The sequence below is a fragment of the Anser cygnoides genome, chromosome 6, assembly GCF_040182565.1.
Source record: "Anser cygnoides isolate HZ-2024a breed goose chromosome 6, Taihu_goose_T2T_genome, whole genome shotgun sequence".
NCBI classification, from domain to species: Eukaryota; Metazoa; Chordata; class Aves; order Anseriformes; family Anatidae; genus Anser; species Anser cygnoides.
The window spans coordinates 12,131,671-12,159,035 of NC_089878.1; the positions used below are offsets into that span (position 1 = coordinate 12,131,671).

General features: G+C 52.2%; 1 protein-coding gene across 1 annotated transcript; it reads right to left on the reverse strand.

The window, feature by feature from the left end:
• Nucleotides 1-11,033: 11,033 nt before the first annotated feature.
• On the reverse strand, nt 11,034-11,968 carry ARL4C (ADP ribosylation factor like GTPase 4C). The gene has a single exon (XM_013178791.3). The coding sequence runs from the start codon at nt 11,746-11,748 to the stop codon at nt 11,170-11,172; it is 579 nt and encodes a 192-aa protein (XP_013034245.1). The 5' UTR covers nt 11,749-11,968; the 3' UTR covers nt 11,034-11,169.
• Nucleotides 11,969-27,365: the final 15,397 nt, after the last annotated feature.

Below are 27,365 nucleotides of genomic sequence, written 5' to 3' on the forward strand. Positions count from 1 at the left end.
TTGCAGAATTTGCTGCAGTGAGCCGAGCTTGGGGACTTTGCTGCAGCCAAGCCAGGGCTCTGCAAGGACTTCGGTTTTATTCCCTGCTTTTGCTTGCCATTTCTCCTGACAGCTGTGAGAGCCATGTCTCAGCTGAGCTGGGAAGCACTGGCGGAGAGAAGGATATCTTAACGCAGCAGGAAAGGAAAAGAGCCCCTCGGGGTCATTGCCAGCTGAGAGCGGGGTTGCCTTTGTGCACAGGAGGGGACAAGGAGCTCTGCCCTGGCCTCCTTGCTGCTGTTTGCTGAGCACAGCTGGGAGAAAAAAAATGACATTTTCCCCATCCCAGCCACCAGCAAGCCTGCCTCTGTCCCCATCGCGAGACCCTCATATTTGACTTCAGGGGAAAATGAAGGGTGAGAGAGGCTAGGTGAGGGGTGTGAGGCTGAAGCTAGCATGCATGAGGAGGGTTTTCAGCATGTCTTTAGCCCTGTGCACATCAGAGGCTTGACACCTGGCTTGGGTGGTCCTCCAGACCTGGTCTCGGGGGGGCTGAGAAGAGGGACAGCACTGTGGGACTGCCCTATTCCTCCCATCCTTGAGAGCCAGAGTTTGAGATATCACCCTCCAGCTGCTCTGAGTGACTTCCCAAGCCTTGATAGGAGGTGGCGGAGTCCTCACCTTGCCCTCCACGCATAGTCACCAGCTGAACAAATCCTCCTGTATTTGGGGAAGTGAAGCTTGATAAATAACTTCACAGCACCCCAAAACGAGCTTGGGGCATCGGGTCAACCTGAAAATTGTCTGGAAAACCAACACAAACACCCTGAGCAATTCACCAGAAGCTGCGTTGCTCTGACTGCTCAGGTGGACAACAAGGGAGAGCCTTGAGGTCAAACCTGCAGGGCTGGGATTTAAACGATCTGCTGACTGTCACAGCTTGTAAGTGTCCAGAGCTTGTCTGTGAGCAATTAATGTGGTTGTCTTAAGCAGAGCCATGGAGAGCACAATTAAGTAATTAATAGTAATTAAAGGGACGTTATCCGTGGGCATGTTGTCCGTGTTCATCCTTCACAGCCCTGCGTCAGTGACTGCCCTATGCCAGCTTCCCCAAGCAAGGGCAGAAGTCAAGGGGAAAGGGCCTGGGTGGGCACCAGCATGGGACCAGCCCCACGTGGGACCAGCTTGTCCTCTCCGTCAGCCCCATAGGAAACCCGGGGTGCCACCAGAGCCCCCTCCCTGCCACCACCAGCCACCCAACAGGTGACAGTTCAAGGCACCTGGGCTCTTCAGCTGTGGTTTTTCAAGGCAGCTGGCTTAGTCTACGCTCGTCTATTTAACCGTGGTTGTTCCTAAACTTTAACTGCTCCACCCCTTTTCAATCAGTAAAGACATAACTCTCAGGGACTTTGACATTTTCACCATTAATGTGGAACTGCCTTAAGGGGAAGTTTCAAGCAGGAACAGAAAAACAGCCCCACTACCACCCTATCCCCACCAGATCTGAGCAAACCTCTGCTAGCAACGGATGTTGAGGACTGGGAGGAGAAAATGTCTCCTTGTGGGCTGGTTTGTTTTGCTGTTGTTTTATTATTTTTTTTATTTTATTTTTTCAAGCATCCCAATCAACAGCAAAGTCAAGACAGGACAAGAAAAAAGCAACGTAGGGATGAAGCGAAGAATTCAGCTTTAGGCTTAACACGCACTGCTCTTCGCTTTGAAAACCAACAGATGAATCCCCTTTTGAGATGGAGAGGAGGAAAAAATAATGTTTGAGCTTTTGAAAATTTTCCCTGCGTTATTTGCTGAATTTGGCTTCAAGCTGCAAATATTCCGCTCTCCATAAAGGGCATGCATCTTCTTAAGCAGGTTTACCTTTCAGCTCTAACCACCGCTTGTCCCTCGTGCTTGCAGATATGTTTCGCCGACAGGACCAGGCTTTTCAGGAATGGCCTTTAGCAGTGTCCTGGGAGCTCACATCAAGAGGAGAAACGTGCTAGATTCTCTCTGTTCTACTTCCAAACACCTTCCCCTTCCTTTCAATGTTTCCCCCTGCCTCAAAGAGTAGCTGAGCTGTAGATCTTCAATTATTTTGTGTCTTTATCTTATTTATGCATTGCAGGACATTAGAAACAACTGAGAACTGAATCTGTCTCTCAAAGTCACAGCATACAACGTAAGGCCCCCAGACATTTTCCTGCAGTCAAAAATCTCCTGATAGTTCGTATATTAAATCGATATATCGAAGCTGTTCTTTTGCTGTTACATTTTTTCACAAGCTATGTATTTACCCTTGCTAGGGCTCCTCAAAATATGTGTCAGGGCTTCTGGCTCATGCCAGCAGCATGTGGTTTCTTGAGAGTGAGTCATTGCATTTGCAAGGCTTGAGCTTGAACTGGAAGCTGGATTTCTGCGCTGTTCCTGGGGACTTGCCTACAGCCAAAAACCACTCCGAGGTATGCAGGGAAGCAAGGGAATACAGGTCTTGGGTGGATTGGAGGAGAAAAGTATTTGTTTTTTCCCCACTTAGCAATTGCATGCACAGTGGATTGCATTAAACCAGAAAAGGAGGCTCAGCTTACAGGGTCAGAGGATGGTCCCCACATGAATTAGGCCACCTGGGATAATCAGGAGTGGCTATTCTGGGTACAGCAGAGCCTCAGGAACAGCACTGAGGAGAACGAAAGACAGATTCCCTTTTCCTCTTGCTCTTTCTCTCATTATTATCTGCACATAAATTATTCACATTCTTTGCAAGCCGAGTCCTGTCTTGACTGAAGGAGTTCAGATTAGTAGAACCCAACGATTTTCTGCATATTTCATGATAAAAGAAGCTCCAACTAGGCCAGAGATTAGGAGCAGGAGGAAAAGGGATAGGATTTCTTCTGATGAGAGTTTCCTGAGATTTCTGGACTAGTGATAGCAGGGACTCCTGGATACCCAGCCAGAAAAAGGCCACGACATGGAGAGGATGGAAGGAGATTCCCACTGGGCAGCTTGGGGCAGCGTGAACCCAGGAGATGGGGAAGCAAAACGGTCCTGCTTACCCCTTCCTAGAGCCTGGAGGTCCATCCACGGCCCTTCCCTTGTCATCAGAGAAAAGGCCATTTGTGTCTTTGCCTGTCCTGTTGCCATGACAAGCCATAAGGTGCCAGGGTGGGCTGCTCTCAGGGAGCACTGCTGCCCGGGGAGGAGGTGAGAGCTGCCACGCAGACAGAGGTACGAAGCTGTGGATCACACGCTCCCCTTCTGCCCTGCTCAGATGTTTATATACATTTATCATCAGATCATTATATACATTTAGTAACAGAACCTGCCTTAAAAATAATTTCAGATGAAGAGCCATCTCAAAGCAAACATGATCCATTCCGGCACTGCTGTTTCAGCATTATCCAAACAAAGAGGCCAGTGCTGCTTGATTCCTCCCCGCCATCCCCCTCCACCTCCCTTGGTGGCGTTTTGCCATCAGCATTTCCATGGAGTGGCTCATTTTTTACCAATTATCATTTTTGGGTGGTGAGGGAGGAGGAGCACCAGATGGTTTCCAAGCAGCTCTGTTACAGGCACCAACATTTTGGGCAGGGCATCTCGCACCCTGGTTTATTGATCACCAAGCATATGGGGACCCCAAATGCAACAGAGGCTTCCAGGCCCCATTTCAGTGCAAAGAATGCCAGAGCTCAGTTTTACAGAATTCACAGAAATAGCTCTTTCTGTCTAGGGGAGATTCATGTGGTCTTCCCCCCCATCTCCAACATGCATATATGCTCAAGCACAAGTGACCCCTAAATACACCTCGGCTGTCCTTCCGGGTACAGTCTTGGCCCGATCCATATATATAAAATGTGCCCTGGACTAATTTGCAAAGTTATATAGCATAGGAGCAAGGAACTTGAACCCTCATCCAGGGCTAAGGCAGCTTTTAGCTTAAAATAAGCCAGTAAATCATAGCAATGCTCTGCTCAGCTCAGAGCATCCTCAGAGGTTACAACCCCTCAGACCACAGCGATAAAACTCCAGCAGGGCTCACAGTTCCCAAAACAGCCCCATCAGTGACCTCCCAGCAGGTTTATGGCCTTATGCTCCACTGCTCCCTTCAAACACTGTCCCACCAGCACCTCTCGTCTGCAATCGTGCTGGTTTTCCCCCATTCCACCCTAGAAATTGCTACGTACACAAAGCAGCCAGGCTGTAAAGAAGTGCTGATGGTGAGGTTCAATAAAACAGCTTTACTCCCTTCCCTACCTTCTTTGCTCTAATCGAGTTTTACAGGGAGCCAGCAGGGGAGGGAGGAGGGGGCCCCAGACGAGTTATTTGTCCTGCTGAGGTTTTGTGGCCGATGAGGGGTGATTCATCATGGAATTATTTCATCCCTTTCCAGCCTAGACTTATTCTTTCCATAACACCCTTGTGACGAAAAGATGATGATGGGCAGCACCTTAAGGGATGCTGGGCTGGGTGGGAAGACAGCTGGGTTTGGTGCCAAAAGCTGCAGAAAAATTGTCAGGGGATGGGGTTGTTCAATTTCCAGTTAACCTCCAGTCCCAGCCCCAGATGCCCTGGGGCTGCTGGAAGTCCCACAAGAAATGCAGCAGATCCCAGGGCCAGGCTGAGCCCAGGAGCCATCCCCTCCTCTCATCCCTTTCTAAGACCTGGGAATTGCACAGCCAAGGCCAAAGGCCATTTCTTCTGAGGATGTGGCGCATGAGCTACAAGGCTTGGGTGGAGAGCAGCAAGTGCACAGGACAAGAATGGTGTGGTTTATCATTATTTTTCCGTTTTTTTTCCTACAACCCATTGTCATCTGGGCACCCACCACCTTCTAACAAATTCCTCCTTCTCAGGTGGTTTCTAAGGCTGGCTGGGAAAGAGCATGGTCCGTCCTGGGAGGATGCAGTGGGCAGGAAAACGTTGTAAAGCTGCAGCACTGCCATTCCTCCTCCTGCCTTTGGAGATTTTACATGGGCAGCAGAAGCCAGAGAATGGGGAAGTTGCCAAATAGTTGAAAGGGTCCCCTTGTTAGAAGGGGTAGAGAGTGCAAGCAGCAAGGGAGGGGGCTTTCCAAGAGCTGTTTAAACATTAGCCAGCACAACAATTGCCCTGTGTTCCCATTTCCCATTACCACTTTTTTTTTTTTTTCCACCTCTTTGCTCACTCGAAACCACAGTACGGTTGAGCAAGCTGGGATACCCTCAGCCAGCCAAGTGTGAGCGGGGAATGTCACATTGAGCACCACGGGCTGGAGCCACAGAACGGGACAGGACCGAGCACCGAGGGGGCTGGCACAGCAAGGGGACCACCATGGTGCCATGGTGGCATGGCATCGTGGCCAGTGACCAGCTCTGCTTTCCCTGGTTGGGGAGCCACTTGCACTGGGAGGCTGGTGGGGTTTCAGAGCGCCACCACTCGTAAAATAAAGTCAGCGTGGCATGGAGGTGCTGGGGGTTGAACCTTGATGTAGCTCTGCTGCCCGCAGTGCAAGCAGGAGTGCCCGCAGAGATCTCCCACTGACCCAATACCGCTCAAACCCTTTCCCCAGCGTATGAGAGACATAAATCCTAAGCATTATGCATCTTTAGGATGGGGATCTGAGTATCGTGACACCACCTATTTATTTTTTTTAGCCTTGGGAGTAAGAAAAACTCTAGCAACCCTCCTTTACAGACCCAAAGCAGCGCCGGGTGGGATCAGGAGCTTCACACGGTGCGCCTGTCTCCCCAGACACCAGCTTTCAGGAATCCTCCAGCCCCAGCACTGGGTCACAAGAAACTTCCCAAGCTGACAGTAGCCCATTTCAGCTGCAAAATTTGGAAAACACTGGGCCAAAGTAATGCTAACAACAACGCAATAATAATTCTGCTGGGTGAGTTGAGCTCTGCCTCCCATTCCCCGGTGTCTGCGAGCACCCCATGGCCATGGGCGCAGCAACACTTCTGGCAAACTCCTCATCCTGAAGCGTTTTTGCAAGCAGCTTTCCAGGAGATGCCATTAGTCAAGACTGTCAAGGAGGGAGGACAAAGAGGTCGTTAGTGCTGATTCAATGCCCCAGGGTGCGGGGGATTATTTCTGGTCACCTGGCGGCTGGGTATGGCTCCAGCACAAACACCTGCGGGATCGATGGGCTCATAACTCACTTCCCACCAATATTTTAATGTAGTTGCTGGAGAGTTGCTTTTTTTTATAAGCTTTCCTCACTTAAATATCTGATGGAAGCAAACACAAGCTAGGCTGAAATAAACAGAGTTGTTCATTACAGCAGATATTCCCAGGCTATTCCCTCCATATTCCCTAGTCATCACAAACTATATTCATTAAAAATATGCTTGTGCTGAAATGTCTCAATTTTGTCCTAATGGGCGAGTGCTGTCTCTTTTTTTTTTGCATGATACACTCGCAAAGTGCCTGGTGTCCTGCAGACCTGACTCACCGCAGTGACCTTTGGCTGCTCAAACAAAAATCGGGGGTAATTCACACTGAAGAAGCTCCGGGATGGATGAAAGCAAAGCAAACAGGGTTTAAGTTTGAATCAACAGGTTGGTTTTCTTAGCCTGTTTTCAAGAGATGGTCACCCTCATGCCACCCAAACCTTGAGCAAAAGTACCTTGTGCTGTGCAAAGAAATATCTCTTTGCATTGCACTGTGCTCCAAAGCTTCAGTGCTCTAGGAATTACATTAACCAAGATGATCCCTCTAAAGATACTTGCTTGGGAGCAAATCCCATTTGAAATAAAGCAGAGGGACTTAGCTTAATAAGGCAAATTGGGGAGGGAGGGAGGGAGGGAGAAGGATGTGCTCAGCTGAGAGAGCAGGAGGCAAGGCATAGCGGCAGAAAGTGCAGAAGAGGAGCTGCAGGGCTCTTGGGATGAAGGAGGCATCATGAAACAATGTGCAGGAAAATGTGGGGCACGCCAGGCTGTTGGAGGGGTTTCTGAAGCAGCTAGCTCATCTCTGAGCTTATTTCTGTCCCAAACACGTTCAGCTGGAGCAAAGCCCACCGAGATGGGACACTCTTTGCAGTTTCTTGCCCTTTGAATGGCAGAAGTCGCGGGTCCCTCTTACCTGCTGGCAGAGACCTGGTGCAGCGGACACCCCAGCTGCTTCCTCGCTGCTTTTTCCCCCAGGGGCAGCATCCTGGGGCACTGCCTGGTGTCCTGGGCCCCACACACCATCAGGGTCCCAAAACGCGGTGCTGGGGACCACAGCCCCAGCGTTGCTGGCTGTTTTGCTGGCCTCCCTGCTCGGGGAGACGGTGCAGCAGTATAAATCAGGGCCAGAGTGCTGCTTCGGGGCACCGCAAGGTCAGGGAGCTCCTTGTGCAAGGTTTTCATGACAACTGGCCTGAACACACAGACCCCCTGCTGACAAAGGCACTCTCCGGCCAGGAGGAGAGGCTGCGTGGCCTGAAGGAGGATGTCCGTCCTTACAGCTCAAGGCACAAGGAGCTTTGCTTGCACGGAGGCACAGCCCTCTTCCCGCAAGCCCGTGGCTTCTGGGTTAGATAAATTGCAAGACACCCCTACTAAGCCCCGCTGCTCGCAGCCCCGGGTCGGCAGACCTTGTTGAAGCCACACACCAAGCCACAGCCTCTCAAAACCTACAGCCCCGACCCTTCTGGCTGTTTCCATCGCAGAGCCTGGCTCGGGGATGGCTCCTTCCCTTTACACCAGGAGGAAGAAAGCCTCCCCCACGGGCCTGATCCTGCAACGCACACAGGACGTCCTCGCACCCAGGCACGCTGGAGGCCGTGTGGGATGAGCCTTGGGCAAACCTCTCGCAGGGTACGTGCTCTATACATGCCCCGTCAAATTGCACCGTCACCACTTCGACTCATTTCCTCGCCAGCTGCAAAGTCACCATTAAAAAAAATAAATAAATAAAATAAAAAGTCATTTACCACCCGCTCTGGCTCTCATCTCCGAGATGTCACCCAAGCTTCCTGTGTCAGCAGCCACCCGGGAGCAGGGGCCGCCTGCAGCTCAGCTCAGCCCAGCAGCATCCTGTTCCCAAATGCCTGCCCGGCGCCTTAACCCCTGCAGCCCCAGCTGTGCCCCTGGCTGCACCACAAAAGCCCTGACCTCCTACATCGAGCAAAAGCAAGACCTCACTCCTCTAAGGGCCGTGCACAGGGTACTTCACGTAGGTTTAAAATAAAAAGGGAGAGGGGAAGAAAATACGCACGGCAGAGAAGTGTTCTCCCCTTTTACACACAGGAGCGCAGATGCTGAAAAATTAAGTGACCTGCCAAAGGTCTTGGATTTCATCCACTGCAGAGCTTTCCATGCTCCTGATGCCCCAGAGAGACGAGTGGCAGAGGATGTCCTGTCCCAGGGTTTGTCCTTTGGGCTGCTGGCCCAAAGCAGGTCACTTCTCTGTCCCTGTGCCCAAGGGAGGCAGGAGCAACCTCCTTCGTGTCGAGCTCTGGGAACCGGCTCTAAAATGCGGTGTTGACTAGGAGAAATAAGCGGAGGGACACGTGTTGTTTTTTTTTATCAGGCCCTTTCATTGTATAAATAATTTATTTCAGTTCACAGCATTATGTCTGCATCTTTTAAAAAAAGAGGAAAGACAGGAGGGACAGAGACTGACGGTCAGTGGCAGGGCTAAGACACAGGCAGCAGGATTTCCCAACACTGATGGGCACACGGCGAGGTACCTCGTGGAATGAGACCCGCACCTCACGACGTCTGCTAAAAAAAAGGGTCATTCAAACAGATTTAGAGGACGCACAACCTTGCGAAACGCTCGGCTCGTTTTCAGAGCAACAACACGGGCAGTTTCCTTTAACTGCTGTTCTGCTGAAGCACCTCTTCTTCTAGCCCACCGTAGGCGATGCTCATCTTCATACGGGAAAATCAGCACACAGTCGTGAAACGTTACGGAAATACCACGGAAGCCATTAGCTACTAATTGGAGAAGTACTTTTAATTATTGCAGAAAGCCGAGCTGGTGGGAATGGCACCACGACAGCATCCCACCTGCCTCAGCTGAGCCTTCGAGCACGCGAGCGAAGCGCATGCCTGAAAGCTTGGCCAAAAAGCAGTCACATCCCAAAGGGGATGCTTGGTGCCAGCAGACCCAAGGTGCACACCTTGACGGCGAGGAGGCAAAACACACAACCAGCACCTGCATTTGTTCTTTTTAAACCATGATCGCTTTGGAGGTGGCGGGCAAAGGGAGTTCTGTGTTTTGCCTCTGGAACGGGTCACTCACCAAAAAAAAGGTTTAAGCGTTTGGCTTCTGTGGCATCAAAAATAAATATTTTTTTCTCTCTCCCAACAGCAAGTACCAAAGTGTTCCGGGTGAAGACAAAGCAAAGGAAACCCAACGAAGCAGGAACAGAGCCTCCTAAGCTGATGGGACCAGCCCACTCGCTCCGCGCACAAGTCAGGACTCGTGTAGGAACTCAAATCCCGCAAAAATAAAAGAGACGTACTGCTTGGCTCCAGCGTTTGTTTTCTGACAAAATGCCATTGGAAAGGTACCGCGCTCATCGCTGCAAGGGGAGAATCAACTCCCTGAAACCTGAGGGCATTTTTTTCTTTGTCTGCTTGGTGGTTTCCTTGGCTGTTTTGGGGAGGGTTTTTGAACAGGAAGGCTGGTGAAAAAGCACCACAAACTCCTGCCTGCCTGAGCAGCTCCAAACTCGGGGCATTCAGCCCCGAGGGCTGCCCGGGTCTCCCTCCCGTCTGTGGGCAACGTGGGGAGCAGGGACCCTGCTTTTGTCCCGCAGAGAGCTGGTTCCTGGGCCAAAACACTGACAGCAAATGGCTTACGGTCCCCAGGGCCCCCAGCCTGGCCTGATCCCACCTCGGTGCCCAAACATTCACCTGCTGGCAACCAGGGGCTCTCTGCTTTCCATCGGGTTTAAATCTTCATAAAAAAATAACCTCCCCCCGCCCCATGCTTCCCCCCCGCCTCACCCCCTCTCTCCACACCCCATTGTTTTCCCGGCACTGCCGAGTCCCTTTTTCCTGACGCATTTTGCAATCTTTTTGCAGGGTTTTGCAAGCTCTGCCCATTTCACCCGGCAGCTGTCCGTCCTGCCACGACCTCCCCAAACTCCCGTTTAACAAGCGCTGCCCCAGCCTCCCACACCAGCTGCAGAGCAGCACGGTGACCAGTCCACCCAGTGGTGTACAAAGCTTTTTTTTTTTTTAAGTAATCTGTATTTTGGGTCACCCCTATTGGAGCAAATTAGCACCTTGGAGCATGCCTGGGCACAATAAAGACCTGCTTGTGGCTTTGCTTCAGGAGAAGCCACAACCAAGCCTTTGAGAACAGAGACTCCTGGACGCCCCTCACTTCACCCTTTTCTCTTTTTTCTTCTTCTTTTTTTTTTTTTTTTTAAGCAAACAGCTTAAAGCTCAGCACCAGTCACCAGCTGCTACACACCCCCAGCCGCTGCGGCATTACTGAAGGCTGCCTGCCCTTGTGCTCTGCACTCATCTACTCCCTAAAACACCAGCCCGCGGGGTTTGGATTTGTCCCCTCGGCCGGTTTTTGTCTCCTCGGCTGGCTTTTGTCCCCTCGTCCAGGTTTTGTCCCCTCGGCCATCTCCCCCATTTTACGCTGCTCCAGCCCCCCGGCGAGGGATGCGGGCAGCCGAGTGCCGCCCTCCCCGCCAGCTGACCTTGCACTAAAAGCTCCAGGCGCGCGTTTGCCCTCTCTCAAATGCACTTTAACAGGGTCCTGCCCTGTTCACCCCTCGGCCTCTGCACCCCACAAGGACGGAGGGGCGCTGGGGGAGCCACCCCGGCTCCACGGGCTCTCGGCCGCCCGCGGCGTCTTGTCCCGCTCAGAGCATCTCCAGCCCGGCCAGGTCTCCAGCCCGGCCAGGGGGCTCAGGACATCTCCAGCCCGGCCAGGGGGCTCATGACATCTCCAGCTCTGAGCCCAGCAGCCACCCCGTGCTCCACGCCGCCCTCTGGCCAGGGAAAGGGTGGTGGGCAAGGCAAGGGGGAGAGCGGGAGGAGATCCTGGCTCTCGCCCGCAGTCAGGATCTGGGCTTGGCTAGCAGGAGCGGTATTGTTATCTCCGCTATTGTCGTCGTTTCGTTTGGAAAGGGACAAAAAAAAAAAAAAAAAAGGAAAAAAAAAAAAAAGGAAAACACAAAAAACAGGATCGCTTTGGTTCTCTCTCCCCCTCGGTTCCTTTGTCTGCATTCCCACCCGTCCACGCGTCTGCGGGCTTCTACCGCTTCTTCTTCTGCTTGAGGGACTTCCTCCGCTTCAGGATCATCTCGTAGAGCTTGTCCATGCCCTCCGTGAGCCCCTCGCCGATGATGGCGCAGGCGGGCTGGATGTGGTAGGTGGTGGAGGGGGTCAGCTCGTGCAGGGCCAGCTGCTTCTCGATCTCGGCCACCGGCAGGGACTTGGGCAGGTCCTGCTTGTTGGCGATGACCAGCAGCGGCGTGCCCTGGTTCTCGGCGAACTTGGTCACCTTGTGCAGCTCCGTCTTGGCCTCCTCCAGCCGGTCCACATCCACTGAGTCCACCACGTAGATGATGCCATCGGTGCAGCGGCTGTAGGACTTCCAGAGCGGGCGCAGCTTCTCCTGGCCGCCCACGTCCCAGAAGTGGCAGCTGATGCCCTTGGCCGTGCCGTTGCTCAGCCGGATCTTCTCCGTGTTGAAGCCGATGGTGGGCACGGTGTTGACGAACTCGTTGAACTTCAGCCGGTACAGCACCGTCGTCTTCCCCGCCGAGTCCAGGCCCAGCATGACGATGTGCAGGGACTGGAAGGCGGAGATGTTGGACGAGATGTTCCCCATGGCCGCCTCCGGGGCGCCCCTCGCCGCCCCCCCCTCACAACCCAGCGCCCATCGCCGCGGCGCGGCCCGGCCCGGCTCGGCTCGGCCCGGCCCGGCCCGGCTCGGCTCGGCCCGGCCCAGCCCTGCTGGGCTCTGCTGGGCTCGGCTGGGCTCGGCTCGGCCGCTGGCGGAGCGGCGGGCAGCGCGGCTCCACGCCGCGGCGGGGCTCGGGGACTGCCGGCCGCCGCCTGCCGCCCCGCCCGGGAGGAGGGGCCGCGCCGCCGCCGCTTCCCTCACGGCCTCCTTCCCCCCTTCCCTGCCTCCTTCCCTCATTCCGTCCTTCCCTGCCTCCTTCCCTCCTGCCCTGCCTCCCTGCCGCCTTCCCTGCTCCCTCCCGGCCGAGGAAGGCAGGGGTGTGCGAGGAGGCCCGGGCACATTTCTCTTCGTGCTTTCTAAGCACCGCCGGAGCCATCTCCGCACCTCAAAGCCCTCCCGTGTCGGTGTGGGGACGGGGAAGCTGCCACATGCCTTGGGGACAGCCTGCCAGGCTCTTTGCTGTTCCTCCTGGCCTTGTGTCTGAGCCGAAGAGCAGCGGCGGGGTCGTTCCTGCCATGTTCCCCGTCCCCTCTTAGAGCATTTGCTAAAGGGGCATCCGCGCGGTCTGACAGCTTAACTAAAAAGCCCCGGAGAAAGAAGCGTACTGCAGAAGACTGATCCTGCTTTTAATTTAAGGCGCAGTGGGGATTGTCAGGCTGGAGCGGGATCATGTCTCCTATTCATATTTCATCCCGAGGATGTGTACCCGCTGCTCTGCGCGGAGACGCGGCTACCTGCTGACACATGCCAGCATTAAAAACACAGGCAGCTCGGGAGGTGACACTGAGCGCCGTTCTCGTGGAAATCACCACGTGGTGACAACGTGAGAAGTGCAGGGAGCCCCACGAGCCCGGTGTGCAGCTGGGAGGAAGGCTCCTTGGCGCGGTATCACCTCCACACGCTGCACATCCACTCAGAAAGCAAGGCACCGGCATCACGCAGGTGCAGGGCTGGCTGGAAAATAAAAACGTTTTGTGCACCAGGGTTGTTGTGCTCAGCTGGCCTGTGAGTTGCTGTGAATTTCAGCTTTTCTCCGCGACCACACAAAGGTAGTGAGCTTCCCAGAGCAAGTGGGGGATGCTGTGAGAGATCACCTGGCTGCAGGAGTTGGAGCAGTAAAGAAAAATGGCAGGGATAGGAGAGCAGGGCTAAATCTGCAGGCAGTGTCACTGCTCAGATCTCTTCTGCCTGAATTGCTCCAGCAAAAGTTCTTGAACGCTGCCCTTAAGGATAATCCCAAAGCCAGTGCAACCCGCCAGAATTAGTGGCTGATCTGTGTGCCACGGGGTTGTGAGTTAACTGCAGGAATTTGCCTTTGGGCTGTGAGCTCCTGGGTCCAGCACACCCTTCAGCCCCGCAGCACCACCGGGACTGGGCTGCCCTTGCCTCCATCCAGGGATCCCAGCACCCACCCCTGCCAGCCGGTGAGGGACTCAGCACCACTTTCTACCCAGGGAGAGCACAGGGCTTGCTTCCTAGCACACAGTTTACCCTCCATCTGATATCGCAGCCTTGTTTTGACCCGGGTGCTGTGCCAGCTCCAGGGGGAGGAGGTGACGAGGGGCCCCTCCAGCCTCTGTTTCACTGCACAAAGCCAAACCCACATGCTGGTGATGTCCAAACCAACACAGCCTGACTGAGGGCTCAGCGCGAGAGCAGAGCAGGATCAGGGGTGTGCCATGAGCTCTGGAAATAGCTGGATCTTACAGAGGGCTTACAGCAGGCTTAACCCCCTGTGTGGATGAAGGACAGCACTGCCAGCCCCAGGACACACTTTGGGAAGCCCTCTCCCCTCCATCACCTCTACTGCAGGAGCCGGAGCTCCCCTCCCTTGCTCCTCTTTCATTCCCATTGCTGGAGACAGATTTGAGGCTCAGGTTGAAAGGCTTCCCTGTCGAAACAGGCCACCAAAATTTCCTTCTCCCAACAACTGAAGTCGAAGGGAGAGATGCCCCTCCTTTTTTCACCCCGGCATTGATTGAGTTATAAATAAAGGCAAGATTAGGTAGACAGGCTGATCAAACCTAGGGGATGTTCTAAAAAATGGCCTTATATCAGATGATCCCAAGGGGACGGAGATAAACAGGAGTGTTGCAGTGGTGAATTATGCTGCAGCTAATGCCAGCTATCCATAAATAAGCTGTTAAGACCTCCGCTGAATATTAAGCGCAGAAATACCAGCGTTAATCGCAGCTGAGAGGAGTATGCCAAGTCCATTCAGTGGCAAATTTAGGGAGACGAAACCCATCTTTTCCATAAATCCCCCCCCTCCTCTACTTTCTATCCCTCACCCCGAGGTTATGCAGCCAAGGTTAAAGCCAGCATTAGCATCTAAATGTGTGTCTGGGAGCATCTGACAAAGGCAACGCTCGCTGGTCCCCAACATTTCGCTCCAGCAGCAAGAAGGCTGTTGCTGCCATAGTAACTGCTTTCAGACACGGCAATTATTTCTTCCCAGCCCCACCAACCCATCTCCCCTCCCCCAGCTAATCTTGTGCTTCGATGTATATTTTTTTCCTTTTTCTTCCCTTTTTTTTTTTTTTTTATTTCGGTGGCACACAAAGGGATGGAGACGGCACACATCCACCAGCAGCGTGCCCAGGGACAACGCAGGGGTGCTTCCTGTGCTTCCACTGCACAGACACAGAACATCCCTGATGGTGATTTTTGGTCTATAACCAATTAGCCCTGTATCACCTGGGCAAAACGAAGCCCTGGAGCAGCAGATTTTGTCAGCAGTCTCTGGCAAATCCAGTGACCTGGGGGGGAAATTGGTTTGCAGAGAGTGTTGCAACTCCTAGAGCATGCAGGCGCCTCTCACCCGTTTATTCTCTCTAGCATCAGTTGACTTAGTCTGCTCCCTTTTGTTTCTGCCTTAAAAGCAGAGACACCAGCCCAAACAAAGTTAACAGGCAAGGCCTGTAATTAGGACTGCCCCTGTTCCCGGGGATTCTCTGAGGCTAATTAATAGCATCCCTGTGACTAACGCCTGGGCTGTGGGAACAGCTCGAAGGCTGCACTAGGAGACAGACCTCAGATAGCTTGCGGAGGGATGAGGCATGGGGCTGGCACCTCCAGCTGGCTTGGGGGACCCCCCGGCCTTCTGCCAGCGATTCTGGGGTGAGCTCTGCCAGGGCTGTCGCCCTCCTGGATGAGGAACATGCTGTAGGAAATCTCACCAGTAGCGAGCTCTGACAGTCCTTTGGGAGGCTTTTGGGGGATGGCACACTTGGACCTGTTGTGCTCAGCAACCTTTCCTTGCCCCCTTCTTTCCCTTCTTTCCACTTCCCCTTCATTCCTGAGGACCTGCCCAGGCTTGGCCACAGCCCTCCCTGGCTAATGAAGCCAGGTAATGAAGGTTCATTAAGGGCTGAACACATGTTCAACCCTCTGCAGACTCCTAGGACCAAGGAGGTCTTGTGGCTCAGAGGAGAAAGATCCTGAGAGATCCCCAGGAGCTCCTTGGGGGTGGGTGGAGGGCTGGAGGGAAGGATGGATAAAAGCAGCGTGATAGCGGGGAAATGACTGAATCCACAAGTGCTCCTAATGCAGGAATGAGAAATAATCCGGTCATCTGCAGCTCAGCAGCTGAGCTCCATTTCATGACCTCAGATGCCTCTCCTCAGGCCAAGCAGAGTCCTTCAAGGACCAGCTTAAAGCCAATTTTGCAGCCTGATCTTCAGGAAATACTAAAACAGCCACAAATGAGGAAAAAAAAATTCCTTCAAAGGAGTTCGTGTGAAAACAGCCCAGCACTGTGGCCCTGTAAGCAACGAGGAGCGGAGGCCCTTGAAGGAACACAAGAACAGGGCAGGTGTGTATTATCATCTTTGGTGTTTTGTTTTGTTTTGTTTTGTTTTTCTCCATGAATTCCTACCGCCCATCTCTGAAGCTTTACAAACATAGCCTTCTCTACATCCTATGGCAGAATACCAGCACGTACCCATGTGCTGGACAAAGAGGGACCTCCTCGGTGTGAACCTGCCCAGAAATTGCCTCTGCAAACTCACACCAAGCACAGGCTTGCAGGTTAAAGCACGTGCAGTTGAGCATGAGGGTTTTTTGACAGGTTATGCTGGGATTTGCACCAAAGACGACTCTCTTTTTGCACTACGCTTGCATCAAAGCCCTGACTGTGCCTGTCACTCCCCCCCCCCCCCCAACCCTGCAATTCTGCAGGAGGAACAAAACCTTTGCCTGACTTGAGCAGGCACAGACAAAAGAGGAGCGCTCTGTGCCTTTGTTCCTGCTATTTGCTGAGATGACAGACGTCATTTTTGCACAGCGAGTGCTGGGTCCTACTGCCACGAGTGAGTGCACCGGGAGGAGAAGCGAGGCTGGTGTGCTCGCAGGGCTCTGCCAGGGACTGGTCTGGTGCTGGATGGAGCAAAGCAGCACTGGTATTTCGTGGTCACACAAAAAAAGGGCTCATTTGGCTGTCCTGACTGATTGCTTGGGTGCCTGAGCCGGAGGGAATAAAATCTGGTGTGCAGAGGGTGAGCAAAGGAGGATGTCTTCCTTTAAGCACAGATGTGTTGTAGGGGTGGAGGATTCGGCAGCCCTGGGTTTTATCTGCTGCATCAGGGGCTCCATGCACATAAATTGCCCGCTGCCCTCAGAAGGGTGATGGGGACATTTCTGGCTGGGGTAATCATTTCTCCATCTCGCAGAAGAGGAGGAAAGGCCTGGGGAAGCCTGAGCCTGGCAGCGATTCCTGTGCAACCAGGTATGGTGGCAGCCTGGAAACTCAAAGCCTAAACACACCCACACAGGAGAAAGGATGCTGAATCTGGGATGGTTAGGCACACACACAGGCAGGATGAATAAGGGTGGTTCAGGTTTGTCTGCAGACACAACCTATGTGGCCAACACACCCTCACCCTCCCTCATTCCTGTCCCTATAACAACGGGTCTCAGCCATTCCCTGCTCTGGCATCACTCCGGCCCAAACCTGCAGATTTTGCCCCACAATTTTTCTGCAACCCTGTCACAGAAAGAAAAGTGGATTAGCCTTGCTGCCGGCGATAAGCAGGAGGCTTAGAAAAACTATCAATTTCCCAGCACCCTTCCTAGGGCAGTAAATCTGGGAGCCTACCTAGCTGCAAGCGTGGCAAAGAGTGAAAGCGCAGCGCTGGTGGGGATTTAGGGCTCATGAATCACCCCGTGCTCTCTGGTGGCATGCCAGCATCTCAGATTGCCTCTTGTGTGATTTGCACCATGAATTTCTGCTTAACCCCCAAAAATACCAGAGTACCTTATTTGCTCCTGCCCCCCCCGTCTTTTTTTTCCTTAAAGGTGATTAGAGGGGAAAATCCTGTTCTGAGCTGATTTACCTGTGTTTAGCTGATGTACAGTTGTTTACAGCTACTTTAGCCAGCTGTAGCCTGATTTAGAGATAAAATACACCAGGATCATGTTGGAGGTCAGGTCTGGGCTGCTAATTCTCACCCGATTAATGCACAGCAGCCTTTCCCTGATACAAGAGGCTCGATGCAACCAACTTGTAATTAAGGCGAGTGGGGCCCGGGACATGTAACAAAGCATAGAACTGGGGCTGAGTGTGCACTTCACAAGGCTGCACTTCACAAGTGTGCATGCAGCGTGTGCACTCCACAAGGCTGGAGTTACAGCACGAGTGATGCTTTTGGGCCATCAGCCCACTCCTCACCACAGCATGCCATCCCTGGGGAAGGGAGGCAGCCCACATGCATTAGGAGATGAGCACGAGGGAGCATGAAAGGTCAGCCTTGGGAAGGCCACCATGGGGGGACGTGACCTGGGAAAGTGTCTGATTTAGGACTTAGTGGTGTAGCCATGCCCTGGGGGAGGCCCATGCTGATGTTTGTGAGATCCACACAGGCTGGCAGTGGGGAGAAAGCCACAGGCACAGAGCCTTGGGGTGCTGTGGGCTCGCCCTGTGCGTGTCCTGGTCCTAGCTGCACATTTCTGCCCCGGCCAGCACTTCTGTTAGCTGGGCTGGGGAAGGAATCCGAGCTAAAAGCTGCCCTCTTTTGGCCTTTTATATTCACTGAACTGAATTCCTCTAGCTGGTTGGAGAGGCGGACAAAGAGCCCGGTGAGGCATTTCTTGTAGCAGCCCGGGATAGCCAGCACTTCATCACCCCAGGGCAGATGCTTTGGGGTCCCTCCCACAGCCTCTTGCTCCCATGGTAATCCTTCAGTTTTCTCAGCAGAGAGCAAAGCTCACAGCAGGTGTGTGGGCTTTGCAGCAGCAAAGGATTTTTACGATTGCTTTTCCCATACATGCTGTGCTATTTCCTAAGGAGGATGACAGCCCCTGGGGCACATGTTTGGGTCACAGCCCCCTGCAATAACTGGCAAGTGAAGGACTTGAAAATCTTCACATGAATTCTCCTTTCGGATTTGAATTTTCCTTTGGTTAAGAGGGATGACTGCAGATGGCACGAGTCTGTCATGCTTCTGAGAAAGCCAAAACCTTTCTGGAAAATAAAAGCAATCTGAGTTAAGGCTCAGCAAGACTCGGGACTGACATAGGCTGTTTTCTAGGGCCACCTGGTGATGGCCCACAGACAGGCCTCACATATGGATTTTGGGGGCCCAAAGGAGCCCCTCGCACCTGGCATTACCAGGGCCTGTCACCTGGCAAAGTGCTGTCCCTGCCCTTCCCGTCCCTGTCCCTGTCCCTGTGAGCCACCACCACAGAGTGTGAATCACCAAGGGGCTGAGCAGTGAGGGCAGGGGAGGACCCACACTTGCCATGGAGAGGAAGGGAGATAAGTTGTGAGCAAGCAGCCACGTTGGCAGCACCCAGAGCACAAAAACTCATGTTAAGCCTTGTCAGCTTCTCCTTCACCCAGCTGGCAGCATTTCCCTGCCAGCAACCACTTCCATCTCCCACCCGGCCCAAGCTGCGCTTTGCCTGTGGCATTTGCAGGTTTTTGCTGGTGCAGCTGTCACGTCCCCATCCATCTCCATCCCACCCCATGCACGGCGTTGCTCTCTGCTGTGCTCTGACCTGTCAGCTCCCTGGCTCCTCGTGCTGCTCCTGCACCTGCTCCTTTCCCTACTGCCTTTCCTTGCCATCTCCTCCTAGCCCTCCCTGCATCAGCTGGGATCTCTCGAGGTGCCAATGCCAGAGCAGCCACGCATTAATGTGAATAATAAAGGAATAATAAATGAACCACCCGACCGTATCCTCTTCTGAAGCTGCACCTTTGTAGTTCAAGCACCCGCTGGTCCTCGGGGCACAGCATCAGGAAGCCGGGTGGCAGAAGGGCTGTTTGCATTTCAATGGCCCTTGTGTCTGACTTGTGAAGAAACAAACAAACAAAATAACCAAAGGATAATAAAACAAACACACTAACAAAACCCACAAAACCGTGCCCTAAACAGGGATATAAACTCAGCCCGCGGTTGCTGCAGTCGCAGCTTGCTGGGGCTCCTGCTCTTGTGCTCTTGCGGCGCTAGGGGGAAGCGTTTGGCCGCTGCATGGGCACGGTGCCGGCACGGGTCCGCTGCTGTCCCCGCAGGGGAAGCCTGGCCCCAAAAGTCTGGGTCGCTGTTTCTTTTCCTGGCTCGGACTGGAGTTTCATTTTAGGGGTCAGTACCAGGTCCAGTCCTGATGTGGCCGATGTGGCAGAGGGCCGCCAGCCGGGAGGAGCGAGCAGAGGGCCGTGCGGCCACCCAGAGGGACAGGGACAGGCCGCAGAGATGGGCTGGCAGGAGCCTGGGGGAGCCCAGGCAGGAGAGGTGCAGAGTCCTGCCCCCGGGGAGGAGCAGCCCCAGGCCCCGGGACGCGCCGGGGCACCCAGCTGGGAAGCAGCTCTGCAGGAAGGGCCCTGGGGTCCTGGCGGGCACCGCGCTGAGCAGGGGCCAGCAGCGTGCCCTGGTCACCGAGAGGGCTGGCGGCACCGGGGCTGCGTTAGGCACAGTGCGGCCAGCAGGCCGAGGGCCTGGCCGAGAGGCCCTGGGCACAGCCTGGAGCCCAGGAGGCTCCCTCTGAGCACCAGGCAGCACTTCTGTGCTGGGCGGGTGCCGCAGCCCTGGCACAGGCTGCCCAGAGCCTGTGGGGTCTCCTCCTTGGGGAGCTTCGGGAGGCGCCGGGACGTGGGGCTGGGCACCCTGCTCGGGGTGTCCCTGCTGGAGCGGGGCTGGGGCGGGTGGGCCCGGGGGTCGCTTCCCCTGAGCACACTCAGTGGTGTAGTCCGGAGCTCATCAGATGTTATTTGCTTTAATATCTGCATCTATTCTGTGTGACACGCTGTAAAAAGTCTCTCTTGATCCAGATTAACCACAGCTTTGCCATTAGGCCACAACGGGCAGCAAGGGCTGAGCCCAGCTATGCTGAAAGCTGTTGTTCCACAGATTCCCATTTTATTTAGAAGTTGCACACACACAAACACACATACACACACACGAGCAAATCCCCCTTCCAGGAAGGCGGAGATGACCCAAGATTTTAAAATAATCCAAGCAAATTTTACAACTCACAGACTACAGCCACAAAGCACAGACTTCCATGTTTCCAAAATGAAGACAAGCAAATTGATGCTACTAAATGATACTTTAAATAAATTCAGCTCCCCCTCTTATGTATTCAGGTCTTGTTTAAGTTCTGCTGTAGATTGGGGATGCAGAAGAAGCAATTTAGATTGAGAAGATTAATTAATTAGTGTCAGGCACACTGAGCCCGTTCACCAAATGGAAGCGCTCCAGAGAATTTAGAGTTGTTTCGGGCTTCTTTCCCCCTCCCTTTCCAAAGATGAATATTTCTAGGAGGCTTGTTATCAATCAGCAATCTGTAACAATAAAGCAAAAAACAGACCTTCTGAGACACAGAGTGTCACCACTATTTCTTACTTTATTTCTTACAGTATTTTATATTGTTCTGTAGGGTCTAAACCTTGGGAGAGGTGATTATTTGTGAATCTTTGCTTTCCTTGAAAAAAAAAATAAATAATAAAATATGGTTTTGGAGCTAGTTACAGAATAGAAAGGAAGAATTGTGAAAACTGAATAATCCTTCAGGATTTTTAAGAAACCACCCCAGGGTTCTGAGGTGTCGTATAGTGTCAGTATTGCTGGTTCTGCAGGAGGGTGTAGGATGGCATTTTTCAAGATGGTTCAGCCAGAAATTTGCACTGAATTGACCATAAATCAGTCCATACTTTTTTTTTTTTCTTAGACTGGACCAAACCCACCACTTAACTCTTTAAAACACACCTCTCCTTTTAAATAAGGAAAACAAAACAAAACAAAAACAAACAAACAAACAAACAAAAGCTTTTGTTAATCGCAGAGGAGAAGTTTTGGTGCCAAGGAGGCTGTGGTGCCTGACAGGGCCGGCTCTCATTTTCCAGACTGGCCCTCTCACCTCAGCTGACAAATATAATAGCGCTCAGCCAGGATAAATAAGAAGTGACTGCTGTTTTATAATCAAACTTTACACGGGTGACAAAAGCCATTTTGCACAGCCTGTCCTGCATCGCATTGCTGGCCAGGGGGAGAAGTCCCTGCCTGTATGGCCACAGCAAACACACGCAGAGGCAGCCACCTGAAGGGCCTGATACGTCCATCGCCCTGATATGCCTCTCCCAGAAATGTTACTTGACATGTTTTCCCAGCTGTGCTGCCATGGCATGCTGCTTATTTTTAGTCTCTTCTCTGTAAACACCCACCTGGGGAGATCTGGCGTGGCACACACCGCAGCAGCTCCGCTCCACACATCCGTCTGTCTTGAGCTGAGTGCCTGCCACCACTGCTCTCACAAGCCAGGTTTTTATTAGAGCAATGTGGAAACACTTTTGCCTTTTTGGTGGATATTCCAGGGGCTGAGACACATGACAATGGCAGGAAGGTGGTGGCAGGAATGACTGATATGTCTCCCATGCACTCTTGCTTCCCCAGCCGTTTTTAGCGCCCTGGAATTGTTCGGCTTCATTTTATTCCTGCCTGGAAACATCCAGTACATGTGGAGGAGGCAACATCTTTCCCCTCAGGAAAGGGCAGGGGAACAGACCCAAAAGCCCAGTAAATTGCCCGTGGAGGAGGAACTGGGAGCCCAGGTTTGCTGCCACGAAGATGGGAGCTCCTGAGCCACTTCCAGCTGCTGCAACAGCAAGGAAAGGCAGCTCCCCGGGGACTGTGTGCCAAGGTTGAGGGGTTTGGCTATGTGGGGAGATGTAGGCTGAGTTTTATCCAAACAGCCACCATTATCTGGCATGTGGCATGGTCTGGCATCTTGTCTTCTGGAAATGGGACTGCTTCCTGCGTAGGTCACTGGGATATGAGACGGCTGGAATATGAGATCAGGGCTCCAAATCTGTTGCTTTGAGACATCCTTTCTGATATGCCCCTTAGCAAGACACTAGTCCCCACACAAGGATCCTGCTGGTATCCCCTCTTTGCCCTGCCACATCCCTGTCCCTATGGTGCAGGACAGCCCCAGCACACCGCAAGGTGACCTTGAAGGCTGCATCTCGGACATTGGTGCTGAGCAGCAGGCACCAGGCTCCCAGCCCCTTGCAGGGCCGTGGCAGTGCCATCTCTTGCAATTTTATTGTGAATCTCACCATGTTACTACCTAGAGTCCAGCTCATGCAGTCCTGGGCAGGGGTAGCAGGCTTTTTTCCAGTCTACTTTTGTCCTATGGTCCTTTTGCCCTAGGATTCTGTTGCCCTAGGCTACTTCTTGCCATCTTCTGGGGCACAGGGATGTGCAGCCATGCCTGCCGCATCCTCTGGAAGCATTTTGATCCTCAGGAAGGGACACGCTTGCTGAGCAACTTTAAAAATGAAAGTCTGCTCTAGGAGGCTAGGTTTTTTTTTTTTTTTTTTTTTTTTTGTTTGTTTTTTTGTCAAAAGAGAGAAATGTCCCAGCTTGTGCAGCAGGGACAAATGGAAGCGGATTGACCTCCCTCATTAGCACCACTTAAACTGGAGGAAAGAGGCTCTGAGAAGCAGCAGCCTGGTGATTTGTTCTCCTTTAAAAATGTCCCTGTCATTGCGCTCCACCGCTCAAACCAGCGGCACCGCTGGCACCGAGCCTGATCCGGGAGGACAAATGATGAGAAGTGCCCAAATTTTCCTGCTGATAGCCGATCGAGTCAATGGCCTTTGGGACCTAGGGCACGGGGCACGCAGTGGGTTGCAGGAGCAGTTTGGGATCGCACAGGGTTTAAGGATGTCTAGTGGAGTAACCAACAGCGGGGAAAGGGAAGGACCTTGGGGATTTGGGGAGGAACAAGTGTGGGAGCAAGGGGCTCTGCATCATCACCTGTAAACCTTCAACTCTGATTTTTGGTAGAGGTCACCCAAGACACCAAAACTGATGAGCTTTTTCCTCCTGAACTTTCTCAGCCCTCTGGAGCCAGCTGTGACTCAGCTGCTGCAGCCAGGAAATGACAGGGAATGGCAGGAATGCCTTTAGGGAAATACCCCCTGAAATATATTTCTCTTTAAAAAATGCTTTTGCTGTGACCTGCTCGCCTGCGTGAATGTCTGTCGGCCAAGGTCTGTCACCCAGCCAAGTCCCAGACTGTGCTCTGCTGTTTTAAAAGCATGGAAAAGTATCGCCTTGTCATCAGCTCTGGCAGGGCTTTGGGGAGATGCGGAGGTTTCCGAAAACTCCATTTTCACTTGTGTCTCTGTAAGGGCTTGGGGCTGTTCAAAGAGGTGCCCAGAGCTCTTCCCTGTAGAAAGAATTAATGTGCTTTCATGCCGGACTCTCCCGGCCTCTCTTGGCCCGTGTCCGAGCCGTAGTCAGGCCATCTACCCAGACAATCTCTCGTTGTAGCTGGTGCCTTTGAAATATGTGGGTATGAGAACATATTTTGAGGAGGGCACATGCCCAGCCAGCCGTTTCGGAGGCTGCATTCCTGGCTGTGCCCTTGCACACTGCCGGCACCAATTCACAGCGCCCTGCCATCAGCAAGGAAAGCAGAACATAAACTGAGGCTGCCTCTGGGGAAGGAGAGGTGATGATACAGGATTCTGGGGGGGTAGCAGACAGTATTCAAATAGGTCATAAAAAAAATGTGGTAAGGCATCAGTCTGCTGTGATTGTTTTGTATATACATAGAAGTTGAAATTGCAAAGCAGGTCCTGGGGTAGAGAAATTGCACTTGGGTTTTTGATTTTAGACATATATTACTCTGTGATGGTAACAGAAGTCAGCTAGGAGGATATATGGTATCTTTCTTGCCTTATTGTCAGAAAAGATTATTTAAATCACAGGCTCACTGTTTCACCTTGTAATTTGAGTCGGCGGTTTAAATCTATCAATTTTACTCTCACTTAACATTCACCTCTTTGTGTGTGTGCATTTTTTCCCCCAAATATATAAGGGAATCATTAGTTCCCATGCTACAATTTTGCAATTCTTATTGCTAGTGAGGAGGAGAGGCCTCAGCTATACCAGTGCAATTACAGCAGCGTGTGGTTGATCGTATATTCACGCTAACCTTTACTTATTGATATATTCAGCACTTAGATATTGGGCTGCAGCCACATCTCAGAGCCGGGAGTTTGGGGTCCGTGAGTCTACAGCTCCCATATGGCTTAAGGGGGCTCAACAGAACATCCATGCCCAGCTCTCATTGCCAAATTCAAGTCATCTACTGACAGCTCATTTATGTATGAGCTACTTCTGACTTGTTTCTTGCTGTATTTATAAGGAAGCTGAAATATAGCTCCAATTTGTTATACTGGACCATTCAAAGCTGGGTTTTCCACGTGAGTGCTGTTTTCCATCTTTCTCTCTCGGATCACTACTTTAACCCTCTGGGAAGCTCCTGGCATGTTTGGCTGATGGAGAGCTGGGGGTCTCTGAAGTCCATAATTCATCCGAGCTTTGGGAAAGCTGGTGAGGAGAGTCTCTGGAACAGTCTTCCAGCAGAGCAGATGTAGGAAAGGCATGGTGCAATTAAATGAACCATGTTCCCCTTGGGTACCACACTCAGAGCAAGAGGATTATATGTATCCAAACTTTTCCCAGATAGGCGAGTGCAGCCTACTTACAGCCATCAGATTTCTCCCATGAGGGTGAGACGTGACACCTCCATTTGCTGCTGTCTATGTTAATTTGAAATCTTCCAAGCCTGAGTTCGCTTTAATAATTAAAGGGGGGAAAAAACCTATCACTGGAGTGAGTTCCCTGTCAATATAAATTACATCAGAAAAGAAGATGCACAATTGGGTGAGTTTGTATGAATTTAGTTTTCAAAAGCTTATTTTTCTGTCACTCTTTCTCCATGTTTTATAGGGCAGAAATCTGAAATCCGGTGGATATCCTCAGCTCACATCTTGATGAGCCTGCTGCCCATGGTTTCCGATCACAGCGTTGGTTATGCCATGAGATAAGCTGCTGAATACTCCCATGGGAATCACAGGGATACCCGTGAGAAAGCTCCTCAGCCAGCCCTGCTGGGCCTCCCATGGCTTTTGCCAAAGCCAGCTGATGCTCACATCTGCTGGGCATCATCTATCGTATTACGGACTGGGAAGACATTTCCTTACCTGTGTGCATTGTGAGGGTTTAAGGCTTTTCTATCTCAGTATTGGCAACTTTACTACCACCAGCAAATAAAGGGCCTCTGCTGTTCCTGGGGTTTTCTGTTTGTTTGCAATAAGCTCTTAGAAACCCTCCCACTGGCTGTCATCTTTCCTTCCGGGGTTTTTCCCTGCCTCAGAGCTCCTGTGGAGTGATGAGGACCCACTTGAAGGCACCCAGATTAAGGCTGCTTGAGGCAAGCTTTATCCCAGCACAGTTTAGTATCTGAACACTTGGTGGTGCAATTCCATAATGTTCTTTTCAACATTTTTATTTATTTATTTATCTATTTTCCAGGAGTGGGATTATATAAGCCTAATGCTAACTGCACCTGCTGCTGGATAATAAAATAAATTGTTATATAAAGAGGGGGGAACAGCGATTTAGCTGCCTTTTTTTTTCTTTTTTTTTTTCCTTTTTTTTTTCCCCGTTCATAATTGAAGAAACATGCAGAATTTTGCAGAGATGAGAGACATCCACCACACAACAAGCACATCCCAGCAGCAATCTTTGTTTCCTGGAAACACAGGAGATGCATTAAAACCTGAGCACAATATTCAGTGGGGAAAATACCACCTGTGTCCCCCCTCAGCTCACCAGCTGCCTCTCAGGGTGCCTGCACCCTATGTGCCTTATGTCCCCACTGTGCACACCAGCTTGGAGCTCTGGCACATCACTCTCCATCCCCGTGGGCTCATTTTGATAGCAAGTAGCATGGGGAAGACTCGCTGGGTAGGGTCAGCCCCAAAGCTGGTCCAGGCTAGGAGAACATCCCCCTGCAGTGTGACAGAGCCTGTTAAAGGATTTTGATTTGGGGGATCGCTTGTCTGGATGCACAGTTGGGAATAGCGGTCCCTCACTCCCTGTTCACCTCTCCCACTGGCTGTGATGTCCATGCCCTCGTGGTGTCTCTCCCTTCCCCGAGGTAAGCCCTATCTCCTCACCTTCCCCTCCTGGGGAAGCCAGATGGGTTGGATCCTCCCTGCTCCTGTTCTTGTTACGTGTGGGCTGCAAGGGAGAGATGCCATCAGCCAGCACGGGCAGCGGTGGAGGAGCTGCGTGTGGCAATGAAAGCCTCGTGCAGGGGAGACGCTGCACAGGGACAGCCAGGCTGGGCATGTCCCCAGGACTGGACATTGAGCCCTGTGTTTTGCCCCCAGGTGGACTGCAGGAGTCAGCAATAGGGCATCAGGGCTGGAGGTCTCTGCAAAAACCTGAGCTTGAGAATGGCTTTTGGCTAACCCCACCTGCTAGGGAGATATTTCTCTTACTTTTCACCTGAAATCAGAGCTGCTTTATTTACTGTGCGGTGACTAGCTCCTAGGCAGCCAAGCTCTAATGCATACTAATGAACAAAACAAATGTTTTCCCCTCAAAGTATCATGTGTTTTCCCAGACTTCCCTGCATCTCAGCCAGCAAGATAACATCAAAGCGGTACAATTTAATGAACCTGCTCCATTACAGGGGACAGCATGATTTATTGGCTGCTACGCAGAGGAAACACTGCTGTTGAGACTTTTCAGTGTACTCCTCCGTCTTTACTAGGTTAAAACTTACTGCAACCCATTTGACTTGTGAAAAGAATGTGAGAATGATAAAACAGGTATTCATCCCAAGCAGGGAGGTTTGTGGAAAAACAGACAAACAAACAAACAACAATTAAAGGAGAGCTTGGGATGGATGTGGCTGCAGGTCAGCTCCTGTTTGGCGATGGTAGATGACAGCATCGCCACATCTTTTCCAAGACAGGGGCACGTTGCCGAAACAGCCCGATTTCAGGAAGAAACTGTGACAGCTTGCTTTGTAAGAGTCACAATGAGAGCAAAGTCCGGCACGACGCAGCCTATCTCCTACAGAGCAGAGTGGAGAGGGAGGCTTTAATCATGCAGCAGTTTCCATGCCAACCTCCTCTCCCAAATGCCCAAGCACGAGGGCTCTCTGCTCCCCTCCTGCTCGGTCTCCTTTGCCTCTGGAACAATTACGGTGGGATAAGAGCCCAGCCGCATCTCGGC

Excerpts from the sequence above, each read along its gene's own strand:
- ARL4C (XM_013178791.3), bottom strand. The coding sequence starts at position 11,748 with ATGGGGAACATCTCGTCCAACATCTCCGCCTTCCAGTCCCTGCACATC.